The 13,926-nt window shown below is 43.3% G+C and overlaps 1 protein-coding gene across 2 annotated transcripts in view; it reads right to left on the bottom strand.

Moving 5' to 3' along the window:
- Positions 1–542: 542 nt before the first annotated feature.
- ANTXR1 (ANTXR cell adhesion molecule 1) overlaps positions 543–13,926 on the bottom strand; it is a 113,077-nt gene continuing 99,693 nt past the window's right edge. For both annotated transcript variants that reach the window (XM_075043697.1, XM_075043699.1), the window contains exon 18: positions 543–4,908. In XM_075043697.1, coding sequence (XP_074899798.1) covers positions 4,636–4,908 — 273 coding nt within the window. In that variant the 3' untranslated portion in view covers positions 543–4,635. The remainder of the gene's footprint in view (positions 4,909–13,926) is intronic.

Here is a 13,926-nt window from a genome sequence, read left to right as displayed (position 1 = left end):
GGTTTGATGTGCTGAGGAAACTGCTAGCTCACGTTTTCAGAGGAAGCTAAAAAGACTGGGCTTGCGTGCTTTGCTGAAAGACGGCAGGGTGTTGAGGCTGAACTTCTTCATGCTCTGTTAATCTTCTTTATGGAATAAAATATTCCAACCATATCAAAATCCAGATGAGTTAGTGATAGTTAAGCAGAGAGGAAGAAAGGACTATTAGCAAATGTGAGCGGAAACATGCTTAGTTATTTCTAGTAGTTGTTATGCTTTGTTAAAGGATTGCCAAGTTAGCTGCGTGAAATGAGAAGTTATCCTGCATTTGGAACGCGAGGCTCTGGGTATCAGCAGAGGAGCAGACAGTTTAGGCTGTGTCACATCCAAATGAAAATAGCTTTTGTGTCAGGCAGAATGTGCTGTCAGGAAGAAAATCACCAAGTCTGAGTTCTCCAGGATGACAGAAAGCCAGTTTTATGAGAAAACTTGTTGACCAGGGTTCTCCTGCCTCCTGCTTTTGTTCACTTTCTGAGTCAATGAATCTTATGGAGCTCAACACAAATTTGTGTAGTTCTTTAATAATAACATCAAGGTCAGCAAGAGTAATGACTGAATTTAACAAATGACACATGCAACAAACAAAGGGAGTAAAACATCATTGCACAGCACTGGCTGAACTGACAAAATGTAACTCAATATCAAAACAGAAGGCTTGTTTCTTTTCCTTTGCTGCATCAGCACTGCATATAAGGCAATGTTACCGACTGGTTACCCTCAAATGTTGCCAGAGCTCTCAGAAGCCAGACGTTCCCCCCCTTCCCCCAAATAAACAGTGACAGAAGATGCCTTCACACGCTAAGGAGTATAGAGAGAATTCGGATGACCGCTAAGTTCATGTGGGTGAATGCTTCAAAATACAGCCAGTAACAATTTTTAACATTTTAGCAATTAAAAAAAAATCGGAATCTTTGTCAAATGCAGCTGCTTAGTCCTTTGAGGCTGCAAGACACACTGACAGAAAGTTTTACATAAATGAAAAACAACAGGAGTAATCAAAGTGACCTATTTAGAGCAAATGAAAAACTGTTTATTTAATGCCATCAGACATCTGTTTATTGCTGTTTAGACCAGCCTATATAGGAGCATGTGCAACTAGTAAACAGTGAGACCTGCTGAAGTCTTTTGAAATTGCAGAGCAGATGTAGTGCCACTCAACTCCTTTTGATCTATAATGAACGTTTACTTAAAAATTGGCTAGTGTGGATTGATAGCCTGTGTAATGTGTTTCTAGGAAAGTTTTATAGACAGAGAATACATAGGGTACCATATATCAGTATATGGTACACCAGCTAATTCAACCTCATTTACATAGCATTAATTGTCAGTGGAAGCTGATTTAAATTCAGGACCAAGTTTTCACTCTTGATTGCCTTATGTTAAGTTCTTAAGTTAATCTTTAGGGACCAGCATAAAAGGAGTATGATTTTTAAAAGCATGTGCAGTACTTTTGGGAAGCCATTTTAGCAGCCACAATTAGGTCGATCCTAAACACAAGACCAGGTACAAAGACTGCCACCAACCGTGCTCTAATTTTTCTGAGAACATTAGCAAGGGTCCACCAAAACCAATTCACTGGAAGCAGCATGGGTGCTCTGCTTCAGCATCCAGTTACCCCACACCCATTTTGTTGTCTCTACCCTCTATGCTCTGGCCATATACCACCCTGGGTCGATGTGCAAAACTCTTTGCCAATGGATCAAGGCAGCGTATAGCCTGGAGCTCTAGTGCTTCAATTAATGCTATGTAAAATAGGTATTCGTCACTACAGGAAATATTTGTACATTTATCAAAAAGCAATACAACCATAAAGAAAAAAATACAACAAGCACAGCTTGATACGATAACATGCCATGAAATGTCATTGGCTTTATAATAATTTACTACAACTTGAAAAATGTTCTTTTATCCACAATGGATAGGAAATGCTTCCATCTAACATATGGTAAGCATGCAGTAACAATATGTACAACAAAAAATTTGGAGTTTGTCTTTTATTCATAAACTGGATGATTACATAGGGGCTATTTTAAAATTATGATTTTTCTAGCCTGATCTAGGTTTTATTTTGCTTCTTTAATACTGTAGGGGATTTTTTCCTTTAGTTCAGGGAGAATGAAAATTTCTATATACAACTGCAAGAAGTTAGCTTTAGTCATGGAGTATACACTGCTTCCCCCCCCCCCCCAGCAGTAGGTTTAGATTTATTGGTTAATTAACACTTAAAAAAATTTCTCAATGCTGTATTGTTGAAAATCAATTTCCTTTCCAAACTTTTTCAAAATACTGAGGATCTGTTAAGAGAACTATCTATTGATCCTGTATTACAGTACTCCCAGTTTTTACACCGTTCATCATGAAACCATATCAAACAGCTATTTAACTAGATCCCATCCATCACAAGAGGGAGTCTGACTAAACTTGTGTCAGGGTGTTAAAAGCTTCCCACTCCCACCTGCCAATCACAAAGTCATCTTGCTGAACTAACCATGGCCTGTAGCTGATACAATCTGACATAGCTAGTAGCAAAAGTGTTGGTTTTGCTCCTAATTGGGGACTGCTCTGTGCTGCCTGCAGACAAAACAGTGTTGTGGGTGAATTAATCATCCTTTTTGCAGAACAGCCAGCCTTGGCTGTAGATCGAGTCTTCAGATCCATCATGACTGATGTATTTATCTCATCTTATAGATGACATACTGACCTAGCAGTGGGTAAGGCTGGTGAATGACAACTAGACTGAGTCTCATGGTAAGGGTTCATTCACAAATGTCCTTACCAAAAGTGTCCCAGGTCAAGTCTCCACTGAGTCTTTTTTGTCCCTTTCCTCCTTGAGCATTTTTTTTCTTTTTCCTTTTTTCTTTTTTGCTAGAGAAGCTAGAATTAATATTTCCAACAGCACTGAAGTAAGTACTTGGCAAAGCATTTCTTTATCTGGTAAAAAATGATATGATTATGAGAACCCTTAGGTATTTATAGAACTGCAGCTACAAAGACAGTTTACCTCCTATGACTTCGCAATTTCCAGCGTTATTTCATGAGAACTGATCCGGACAGTAAATTAGAGAGCCAGAGGTTTGACTGAAGTGCTGAGTGATCTCACCTATTTCTAGCACTGTGTTGCAAAGGCAGGTGCTCAGAAGGTTTGCTGTAGGATAGAAGATATGCATACGCAATATTGTGGAAGATGATGGGGGTCCCATGAAGGCAAGGGGAAAACATGAAGAAATGCAGCCAGTGCATTTCTTGGAAGACTGATTCCCATCTTGCATGTCCGGTGTGTTGGTTTTTGCCTTAGTCAACAACTGCTAATAGAAGTGATGTTGTTGAGAGTTGACAAGAGTGAGTAAGCACACTGGCTCTTCTTCACTACGAGTTTGGAAGGCATCTGCTACTTATTCAGGAAAGGAAAACAAAAAATAAAAATCCATGTGGAAACATTTCTAGGGTGAAAGAATGCAATTTACAGAAAAAAAAGAAACGCATCAGTGGTAACCATTTCAAACTGACAATAACAAGAAGCCCAAGCAGACTGGATTTAGAGAAATCGATACCTAACCTCTTGTTTATATTCAGAAACTTTCCTTTTAAAATGGAAACCAGCATTAAATTACACTGCTGAACTGCAGAGCTATTAACTAGATGGACATAATTAGTCTAAACTGAATGCAAAGACTCTTCTGTCAACCATAACTTTCCCAGATTCCTTTGCTCAATTTTTATGAACTCCTCTGTCCCACTGGGAGCACTGAAGGCTGACCTGTCGTCACTTATTCCTTGTCCTCAGGGGATGGGATCAAAGCCTTGTGACATACCGACTGGTTTATTTTTCCATGTAATTTTTTTTCCTAGTGGCACTCCATTTTCATTCACCTGCACTTCCACACATGAACATACGCAAATCCAGACACCAGAGACCTACCCCTTCTCCTTTCCAGATCCTCCAAGATGACAATACCTTCCCTTCTCCAATTCATGGTCCATGGGAACAGCTGCCTGTCATCAATTCTTTTCAGATTTACAAGGGTTTCTGTACCTGCAGACCTGCTGTTGTCATTATTTGCTTGGCAGCTGGCATGTGAGCGAGATGTGATCAGCTTCTGTCATACCTTAAGTCTTGTACTGTGAAGTTCGTGCAGTTGTCTCCAGGTAGCTAGCTGGGATGTCTGCACTTGGAAGAGTCTTTTGCAGTCCTTCCCTGGGGAAACTGCCTTTCCGGAGAGCTTACTCTAGTTATTCATTCTTTTTTTTCTCAACGTATCCTGGAATCACCATGGTAAGGCACAGGGAAGTGTCCGGAACAAAGAGGGGGGAGATCCTTGCTGAAATGGAACTCAGGTTATTTGCCTTGTTCTTGCAGTCTCTTGGCTTTTCTTGCTTCGATAGTTTGGTGGCACTGATGCACAAGGGATTTTAAAAATAAAAGAAAACTACAGGAGAAAGACGACTACAAAGTCGTTCATTCTGTTGTCACCCATTTCAAAAACGGTCCGGCTTCCTCTAGCCCCCCCACCCCCCCCCCGGAAGATGGATGTGATACAGTACTGCTGAAAAAGCCTCTCAAACGCTTGTGGAAGAGACGGGAGTAAGGCAGACCCCCTAGACTGTTGGGCGAGGTGGGGGCCGAGATGGAGGGGGGGCCCGGTTGGGTGGTGGGGCTTGGGGCGGTGGGGGGAGTGGTGGGAGCGTGGAGGATGGGGATGGGGTGTGGGGTGTAGATGAGCTGGGTGGAGGTGGGGTATAGATTGGAGCTGGGGGCGGGGGGTTGTAGATGGGTGCTGGAGGTGGAGATGATGGAGGGTACGCGTTGTTGAGCGGGTATTTGGGTGGGGCCTCTGTGTTCTTCACTCTGGTGAAATTGATGCAACGGCCCTAAAACAAAAGAGAACAAAGTGGAAAAGCACAGTTACTGATAGAGGCAATGGCATCACAGCTGAGAGACCTTCCTGGCTGTGTGCAAATCTGATGTCAGTTTAAGTATTCCTGGGCACACTGCTTTGTTCCCTCTCTTTCTCAGAGGCAGATGTTAAAAGAGCAAGTCCTGTGCTGAGCAACCAAGAGGTTAAACCCTAACAACAGCTTTTGTAGTGAAGGAGGATGAAATCCTCTCATACTGTTTTCTGACTTCAGGATCTTTAAACAGAGCATCATGTACTTCAAGTCATACTGAAACTGCAAGAACTGGCAAGAGCCGTTCCTGTTCTTCAGAGATGGTGCCTGAGTCAGTGCACGACCCCGTGGTCCCTGCCTCTACAGATGCCTCTTCCCAGACCTCAGTCTTAAACTTCCAAGAGCATGAAATCTGGACATTGCACCATTGGAACCTCTCTCTCCTTCAAATACCTGGGGTTTGTGTCCTATTTCTAAACATTTACCGACAACGCAAAAGGGAAGATTTGTTTAACTAAGACAGTTTCTTGCTCAGAATTTTTCCTGAAATAAATCCATTCTTCATTAGGATGTCTTGATATTCTAGTGCTCATAAGAAGCCAATAAACTGCTTTTCTCACTCTTCAGTGCTAAGCTACAGTTTGTTGTATATTTTTAAATAAAACCTTTGTCCTCCAAGCTGTTCTTTTTTTTTTTTTCCTAATTTCCACCTGTGAAAGATCCCACAGTAAATACTCAAATGTCAGAATCAGCACTATTGTATTATGGATTCATTCTTTTAGATATGAAATCATTCAAAAAGGCACTAGAGGATTTCTGAGTCCACACTTTGTTTTTGGATTTGTGAGTGAGCTTATCTTCTGTTTTCCTCTTTCCTCTCCCAAAGTAAATGTTTTTCATAGTGAAAAAATGCCAAAGGGAACATTGAGCCCATGCAGGCTGGAGTAGATCTGTTGGGGTAACAACATCAGCCATTTTAATCCTCTGCACAGCTCTGTATCTTCTCCCTGCTGTACCCAGCCTAAGGGCAAATGCTCTGCAGAAGAGGGACCCAAAGTGAAGTAAGGGAGATGCTGGTAGAAAGGCAGAATGATGCTGGAGAAGGATTTGACAGGGATGAGAGGAGCTGGTGCGGAAGGGGCTGACACATAAAGAGATACAGACAGCTCCTCTCCAAGAGCTCTGCCAATTATATCATCATGCTCTGTGGATATGAAGAAACATCTGTCTGAGCCTTAGCCATTCAGCAGAAGAAAGTGAATTCCTTGCTGAAGCGATGAAGTATGCAAAGCAGCCCACAGCTGAATGCAGGCTGTCTTGTGCAAGCAAAGGTCATTTAAGGAAAACAAAGATTTCACAGTGCCTTGAACTGCATCAAGTTCAAGATGAGAGCATCACCTCAGGGCTGCTGTGAGCGCAGTGGCAGTTGAACCCTCTCTGCATAGCTTGGCCCTGGCCTTCTGGCAGCAGGAAGAACCTCTGGCTTCAAGTCAGGCTGTCCTTGAGGAATCAGGCTCTGGGGCAGAGCAGAGACCCATGTAATGGTCATGAATATACCCGTGGTAATGCCCCTCCTTGAGGATTAATGCTCTCTCGGTTAAGGCTTGTCCTTACAGCATGACAACAGAGAGGTGAAAAGGGAGGAGAGGGTTGACAGCTGCTGTGTACTCTGTGCTACCATTAGCATCTGTGTGGTGGGGACAAGTTCTCCATCCCTTGCACAGGACAAAATGCCAATACAAAATGAAGTGCCAGAGTGGGCAATGCCCCTGACCAGAAACACTGCACTGCCTCCACAGCATCTCAGCATCTCTGGTGCTGACCAAAAAGGGGGCACCATCCCACAGGGAGAGGAAAGCCTGAAATAAGCACACCGCTGTCTCATCTCAGAGCGTCCCTGGTTCTATTTGCTCTTTGTGGGCTGGTGTCTCTGCTTTAACGTTGTTTTAATGCACTTTGCTGTGATTTTATGTAAATATTGTGGGGCAGGCCTGCTGAGTGACTGAAAGTCTGAACCCCAAATTAACCAATTCTACTCAGAAAAAAACCCCATGAGAATGTTTTCCTTGTTCTAGTTCCACATCTCCTGCAATGCGACTTTAGTAGTTTCAAACTATTACTTGCATTAGTTTTGTTTTCTCTATTTACGTTGAAAATAAAATAAACCTGAACAAAAAGCAGCAGTCCAGGAATCCCAGCCAGAGAACAAAAAGTTGCAATTGTTTTTGTGTGGAGAGATACTCTGTCTGGATGCTCCAGGGGTGAGGTTATGGTGCTGTTGATCCAAACCGAATTAAGCACCGCCCTAAGAGCATTCAAGAGGTGCAGTGAAGCTCAGAAATCTTTGGGGTTGGGGCTGGGGCAGGGCTTGAGGACTAAAAGCCATCTAATACTCATGGCAATGCCCAAGGCACGGTCTGAAAGGGTAAGAGAGCACATCCTGTACATCCTGTGTACTGGCAAAGATTTGACTTCTTATTGATGAAAACTGGCTTGGACAGATCAGCAGTGCCATTATCATAAAAAAGGTGCTAGCAATTCATACCAATGTATAGCTGCACTGTGATTGCACTATTTTTGTAATCAGCTACAACCTAGTGAGCCTGTGTTCATGAACTACTACTTATATCCATGACTAATGATAACTCTTTTTCTCGAGTAATAGGGTTGCTTTGAAATTAGAGCACTCTTTTTCTCCATAGTCCTTGATAACTATGCTTTAACACGGGCTTCTTGGACATGCTGTCTGGTCTGAACAAGTAGTTGGACTGGAGTCTGAGCATAAGCTGCTCAGATGCAGACCAGAGAACAGACAGCATGGGAGTGCAGACATGAGAGCCAGACTTGACCCAGAGCTAGCATAGCATGTAACTGTACTCATCAGACACATCTTCCCCATTCCCTTGTGCATTATGCTGGTCTAACTTCAGAGTTCAAACCTTCTTCCCCTTAAAACAAGATACAGTGTGCCTTTTTTTCAGCTCAAGCATACCATTCCCTATCTCTTCCTATTTCCTTTTCTGCCTGGGTCAGTTGCTCTGCAGCGAATTGACAGTGACCTGTTTGGCAACACTTTCTACTACTGTGCAACGGGTAATTCTGCAGGGCATCCAACATGTGTGAAGGGTAGATACACAGTTCAGGCTTTCTCCTCCTTTCACGTGAACTGACAGACCAAGGGAGTTCTTGTGTTTCATTGCTTGACATTTCTCTCACCCATGCAGATGGGGGAGGAGAATGCCAGATAGGAGTTTTCAGTCCAGATGGACTGAGATGGACTTTGGCAGCTACACTGCCTCAGAGGAGACAGAGAAGCCAACACCTCCTAGGGGAGAAGAATTGTCAGATTGAATGACAAGGAGATATCCAGGAAATGAATTACTATGCCATTGCACATGAGAGGCAGAAAACGTTTTACTAATGCCCTGGGTACAAATGCAAAGCAGACCCAGGAGGAAGAGAGCTACTTTAACCAAAAAGCTGGATGTTAGACAGGGCTCTCATCTTGTATCTGATAACAGACACAAAAGAGGAGAGGTTGTGCTAGCCAGAGTGTGACCACAAACAAGTAATCCTAGAGGTCTGGAAGACCCGGCTTTCTCTGAAATGCGTGGCAAGGGATGTGTTTTCCCACCTGCACTTACCAGAAGGGGGCCTTGATTCACAGCTGGCCTCTATACCATGCCATTGCAATAGAAAAATAAAACATCAGCATCGTCGACCTCCTCCGTGGTTCAGTGCTGTTTTATCTGGAAAACTGTCTGGATGAAGATCAAGTTGGCTGGCTAATCACCCATCCATTCAAGCTTTTACAGGGCTCTCCATTGCCAGCACAGTTCACTTCATCCCACAGATAACAGAAGCTGATGTGAGCAGTAACAGACCCCCTAAATAAATGGGCCCAAATGCCTTGTTCAGCCTTGGGATCTGGATGCAAAACCAGAGTGAGTGTCTGACATACTACAGGTAAGAGAAGTGCAGGATCTCTCTACAATCAGTAGAAACATAAGGACCTTCACACGACTGTGATTTTAGGAGGGTCGCAGTGGCCACCAGTTAGGAGCCCCTCTTGGCTATCCACGGAGGTTCTTCATTTAGATGTTCAAATTTAGATGGGGTGGATGTGGAAGATGGTGGCAGAACATCCAGGAGACAGGAAATGAACCCATTTCCACTAATGCTACTTTGCATCCTTAAATGGAAGTCACCTTTGAACCCAGGAGAAGAAACTCCTTAACCAGATTATACCACAGCTTTGAGAATAAGAGGAGCCAATTCTACTAGTCTTTTTATCGGGGAAAGAGTAGTTGGAGATACAGAATGTATGAACATAGAAAACAGGCTGTATATTAAAAGTCTGCAGTGTTGAACGCCTTGGCTAGGTTTTATTTCCCTTTCTGCAGCCACAATGCTTCAGAGGGAGAGTCACAGCTGTGCCTCAGAAGAGACAATTGAAGCAACATGGAGACATTATTAGTTCTGAAATTTAGTGGAATCAGCAAAATCAGTGCAGGCAATCCACTCTCGCATTTTATGTTGTTTTTCTAGAGAGTACTGCTCGCAGGCATATGCATAATGAATTCTGCTTGGAGTGGCCTTGCTCTTTCACCTTCAACAGCTAATTGTCTTAGGGATGAAGGCAGGCAGCACTGCCTTTAGGACAACAAAGCACTCAGCCGTGGGAGGCTCGTCTCCTCTGACCACGGGCCTCACCCTGCGAGCTCTTTGCATGTGGAGTGCCGTAGGGTTGCACACTTGATCCAAGCTTTTCCTTTTGTTCTTCACATCTGGTTGACTGAGGAGCGCTGCCAGGGTTGAAAGAGAAGGGTGGGATGTGGGGTGAGGGGGACATTAGGCTACTGAGGTTGTAGCACAGGGTGGTGGTTGCTAAGCGTTCAAGAGAGTGAGCTGGAGCTTTTATGTCTTGGACACGGATCTGGCAAGCAGAGGTGCAAAGAGCAGCAGATGCTTCAGCTAAGCTGTGGCATTTCCTAGGAACTCCAGAGCCTTGTCCAAGCCACTTCCCACCTCCTCCTGCCTCTCTTTCTGCCTTTATCTGAGTCTGGAAACTAACTGGGAGATGGACTGTCACTTAGAGCACAGTGCACAATGACTTGCCCAGACCTCTACCTGCACAGACTCATTGATTGGGATTCAGCATGTTGAATCCAGCTGTTGGGAGAATGGACCTTTCTCTTGGGACACTGCAGTAGTTCTTTTTTTTCTAACCAGCTAGCTCTCCGGCCCCCATCACAGTAGGACTTAAACTAGGAGGAAGCTTTTTTTTGTTTGTTTCATTTCAGCCCTGCTCTCTGTGGTTCCAGCTGTTCAGGGTGAGGCTCACACATGGCACAGTGGAAAGGTAATTTAGGAAAGGGAAGTCGGTCCCAGAGCAGTGGCATGCCCTCCACAGTACTGGAAAGATACCTCTTTAACAGAGGAAGATGGAGCACATTTTTCTGAAGTGAAGATGAAAAATGTTTCTGTTTCTCTTGGTTTCCTATCAAACTGGAATTAATACCTGGAAAAATATCAACATTTTAAGATCATAAAACACTGGGACCGGCTTCTGAGCTCCTGGGTTTAAAAAGAGGCACTGGAAAAGATATGATCCTTAATGTTGTTTTGTATGGGTCGTTAGTAATTCAGACTTTCCATAAACAATATCCTGGTTTACCTTGTTGTTATGACAAAGAGGAGAAAGAAATAAAAAGAAATACAGAAATAAAGAGAAGAGAAAGAGGAAGAGAAAAATAAAAAGAGAGATGGGGGGGAGAAAGACATATAAAAATTAAACTGTGATTTGATACCTGATTCTGAATCAAGCATGCACAAAAACTTGTAGGAGATACTGACTAAATTAATAACAGGCAAACATTAAATATATTAAATAAATGTGAGAGTTACCACTAGTGTCTGCAAAGAGATGACGTGGAAAACTGTAGCTACTTTAAAAGCAAAGCACATACATGGATGTGAGAAACTAATGCTAAATTCTCCAAGCCAAACCCACCCTACCAAGGATCCCGGGTGCTTGATTTGAACCCAGTCCAGGCATGAAACTTCTACAAACATCTGTGAGGGTGATGAGTAGGGAGAGAAGGAGGAATGGAGTGGAGAGTCACAGTGGATCTGATAGCAGCTCTGAGCTCCACGGAGAAAGGAAGGCGGTAAACTGGCAGTTTGCCTGTCCGCAGCCTGCAAGAGCCAAATGGCACAGACAGCTCATGCTGCCTCTCCTGTGGCTACAGAGAGAAATTGCCTATAGCCAAAAAGGTGTGGATCCCCTCTTTTGAAAGTGGTCTTTGCATTGGGTATTTCATTAAAACTCTGTCCAGAAATGCATCCCTTTGTGCCTGGACAACGGTGATAACTGGGAAAAGACCAGTGTGAGAATAATCAGTATCTGCTTCCCAACAACATTTTGTCAGTTGTGAACAGCATTAGTCGGGGAACTCTTGGGCTCTCAGGGGGTTTTGCTGCTCCAGACCCCCATCAAGATGACTCCCCAAATCCCAGGTGGCTTCTGCTACATGGTAGGATTCTGCGAGCATGAAATATCCCTGCTTGCATGACCTGAGCTAGCAGTGGGCTGCCTTTTAAATCACACAAGGGTGTCTGGAGACAGTTTTAGGAAACTGTTAACTAGCTTCTAGGCTTTGTTAGCCAGCCTCTCTCAGTGAGATCAGTCTGTGTTGAGTATGCTTGGTAATGCCAGGAAACACTGCCTCCTGCAGCAAGCACACTAATTATATGGCTACCTCTGTATCTGTTAGTCACCAAACAACTATTAAAACTGTCTCATTTCGTGATAAAACATCACCGCAACAAAACCATTCCCATCTGTGTCTCATTACTAAATACAGAGCCTAGAACTCAGCGTTGCTCATAAAACCTACCATTCCTGCCACCTTGGCCACTCAATAGAGAATAAAATGGAGGCTTGACCTGTTTTATCCCAAAATTAAGAGGAAGACTTCCATTGATAAGATCATCGCTCCAACAGGGGTCTAATAACCTGGTCTCTTATTGCAGAGGCAGCACTGAAAACTATGCACTGTTATGGTTTACCTTAAAAGACCTTGTGAAAAATACTGCAGAGTGGTAAAGTTTGGAGCAAGATCCAGAGTTTTCTGTGGGCTCTCAGTATTATATACCATACTATATTTGACTTTCTAACTCACAGGAATAGAGTGGTACAAAATGGCGTTTCCTTCTGAAGCCAGTAAGGAGATGGGATTTACCCCAAATGAGAATGATAAACACGTTATTGAAACTAGTGATGAGTAATCTTACACATGGCCACTGAACTCCAATTATATCAGAGGCAGTTTCCTACACTGCAGACAAGCATCCTGTCTAAATTCAGAAGGAAAAAAGAAGCAGAAAAAAACTACCTAACTTTCTTTGATGCCTTGATATGGTTTGGTCTATTCAGATGTTAAAGCGATGGTTTGTATTTGTATTTATATGATCCTGTTCTATTCAAGCAACCCCAAAGCAGCATACATTGAAGAATAAACTACTTCAAACACCATGAAGTATTGCAACTTTCGCAGATCTTTCACAGAATTTGAAATAAGAGCTTATTTAGAATATCAGCTCAGTCATGTTTGCTTATGACTAAAGCTTGCATATACCTATGTATATAGCACTGTGCATCTGAGGGCCCCACAGTACAAAGAGTGGTTCTGCCAATTCAACCTCCAGTTGAAATCTTACTCATAAGCTTACTCATAACTTCTTGTCTGTGCCTGGCTCTTCAGAACTACCACAACTCAGATAATACACATTGCTCTGCCAGCCTCTAGTTCTTGATATCTGTAGCTACATTATGCAGGACTGAACCAGCTGGGGAACCTACTGAAAAGAAAACATTCAGAGCAAACTCCTCCAAAAAGTGAAACAAGATGATATAGGCTTCTACCTTGCCAAACTCGAGCGTGGGAATGAGCTTAATAGCCTCAATCTTTGGCTCATGCCGGAGTTCGGGAGTGTGGCTCTTTCAGTGATGAGTGGGCATTTGTATGTCAGCAAACAGGCCTGATTACTTTTGCAGGAGCTAGTTTTGGCTTATTTACACTGTGGGATGGGTGTCATTTCCAGGAAGATCTGGTCATTCTTCCCATTGTCTTTCTGGAAAGAGGTAGCTAGTCTTGGAGAAATGCTGAGTGACACATCAAAGACACTGCCTCACACAGGACTGTAATCTTTCATCTGGATGTTGAATAACAAAGCATACTGGGTATGAGGAAAAGAGAAAAATTCAAATCAAAAATGAAACACATTCTTTTGGTAGTGATAACTGGAACAACTAATCAAGGGCAGTGGTAAACATCCCTCTGGAGAGGAAAAGCAAGCCTGCAGGATCTTGCAGCCTGCAGAAATCAGTGATCTGGGGAGGATCTCTCTGGGTGCAATTTGTCTTTGAGCAAAGAAGACAAAGCATGGTTCAGGACAGGATCTTCCACGATGTAAGCACGACAAGAACACAACTCAATGGCTGTTTTCATGTTACATGACTCGGGAAAATTACCCTGTGCAGGGCAGTGATAATGGCTCGAGGAAACAGGAATTACTGTCCGCTGAATATTGTCCTACCTGTGTTTAGTGAGAAATAATTCCCATCCCTGCCATCCCTGTTTGCTAGATTTGCCTCGGCTTCTGAGGCAGATCTCTGACTGTCAATGTTAAAGGCATAACCTTGTAATTCCGTCTAGGGTAAATTTTGCCCTGGACTGGGATGCTGCCCTTTATGAGCTGGGTACTCCCTGCTTCAGACACAGAGGTCCAGCAGTTCAAGAGCCAGCTCTGTGCTTTGCTTTTACAGTAACGAGCAGTCTGCTTTGCAGTAGTCCTGCAAGCTGATGAGCATATCACTGGGCTTTTGGCTTTGGAGCTGTTAGTTCCAGAAAAAAGAGCTAGTGTTTAGGTTAACTTTTCCATGGCTATTAATGGAAAACCACACAGCAATAGCATGTGCAAAAAGGTTACAATTTT

Source organism: Buteo buteo, chromosome 12 (genome assembly GCF_964188355.1).
Source record: "Buteo buteo chromosome 12, bButBut1.hap1.1, whole genome shotgun sequence".
NCBI lineage: Eukaryota > Metazoa > Chordata > Aves > Accipitriformes > Accipitridae > Buteo > Buteo buteo.
The sequence above is the reverse complement of the archived record's forward strand: the minus strand, read 5'-3'. Positions and strand labels throughout refer to the sequence as shown.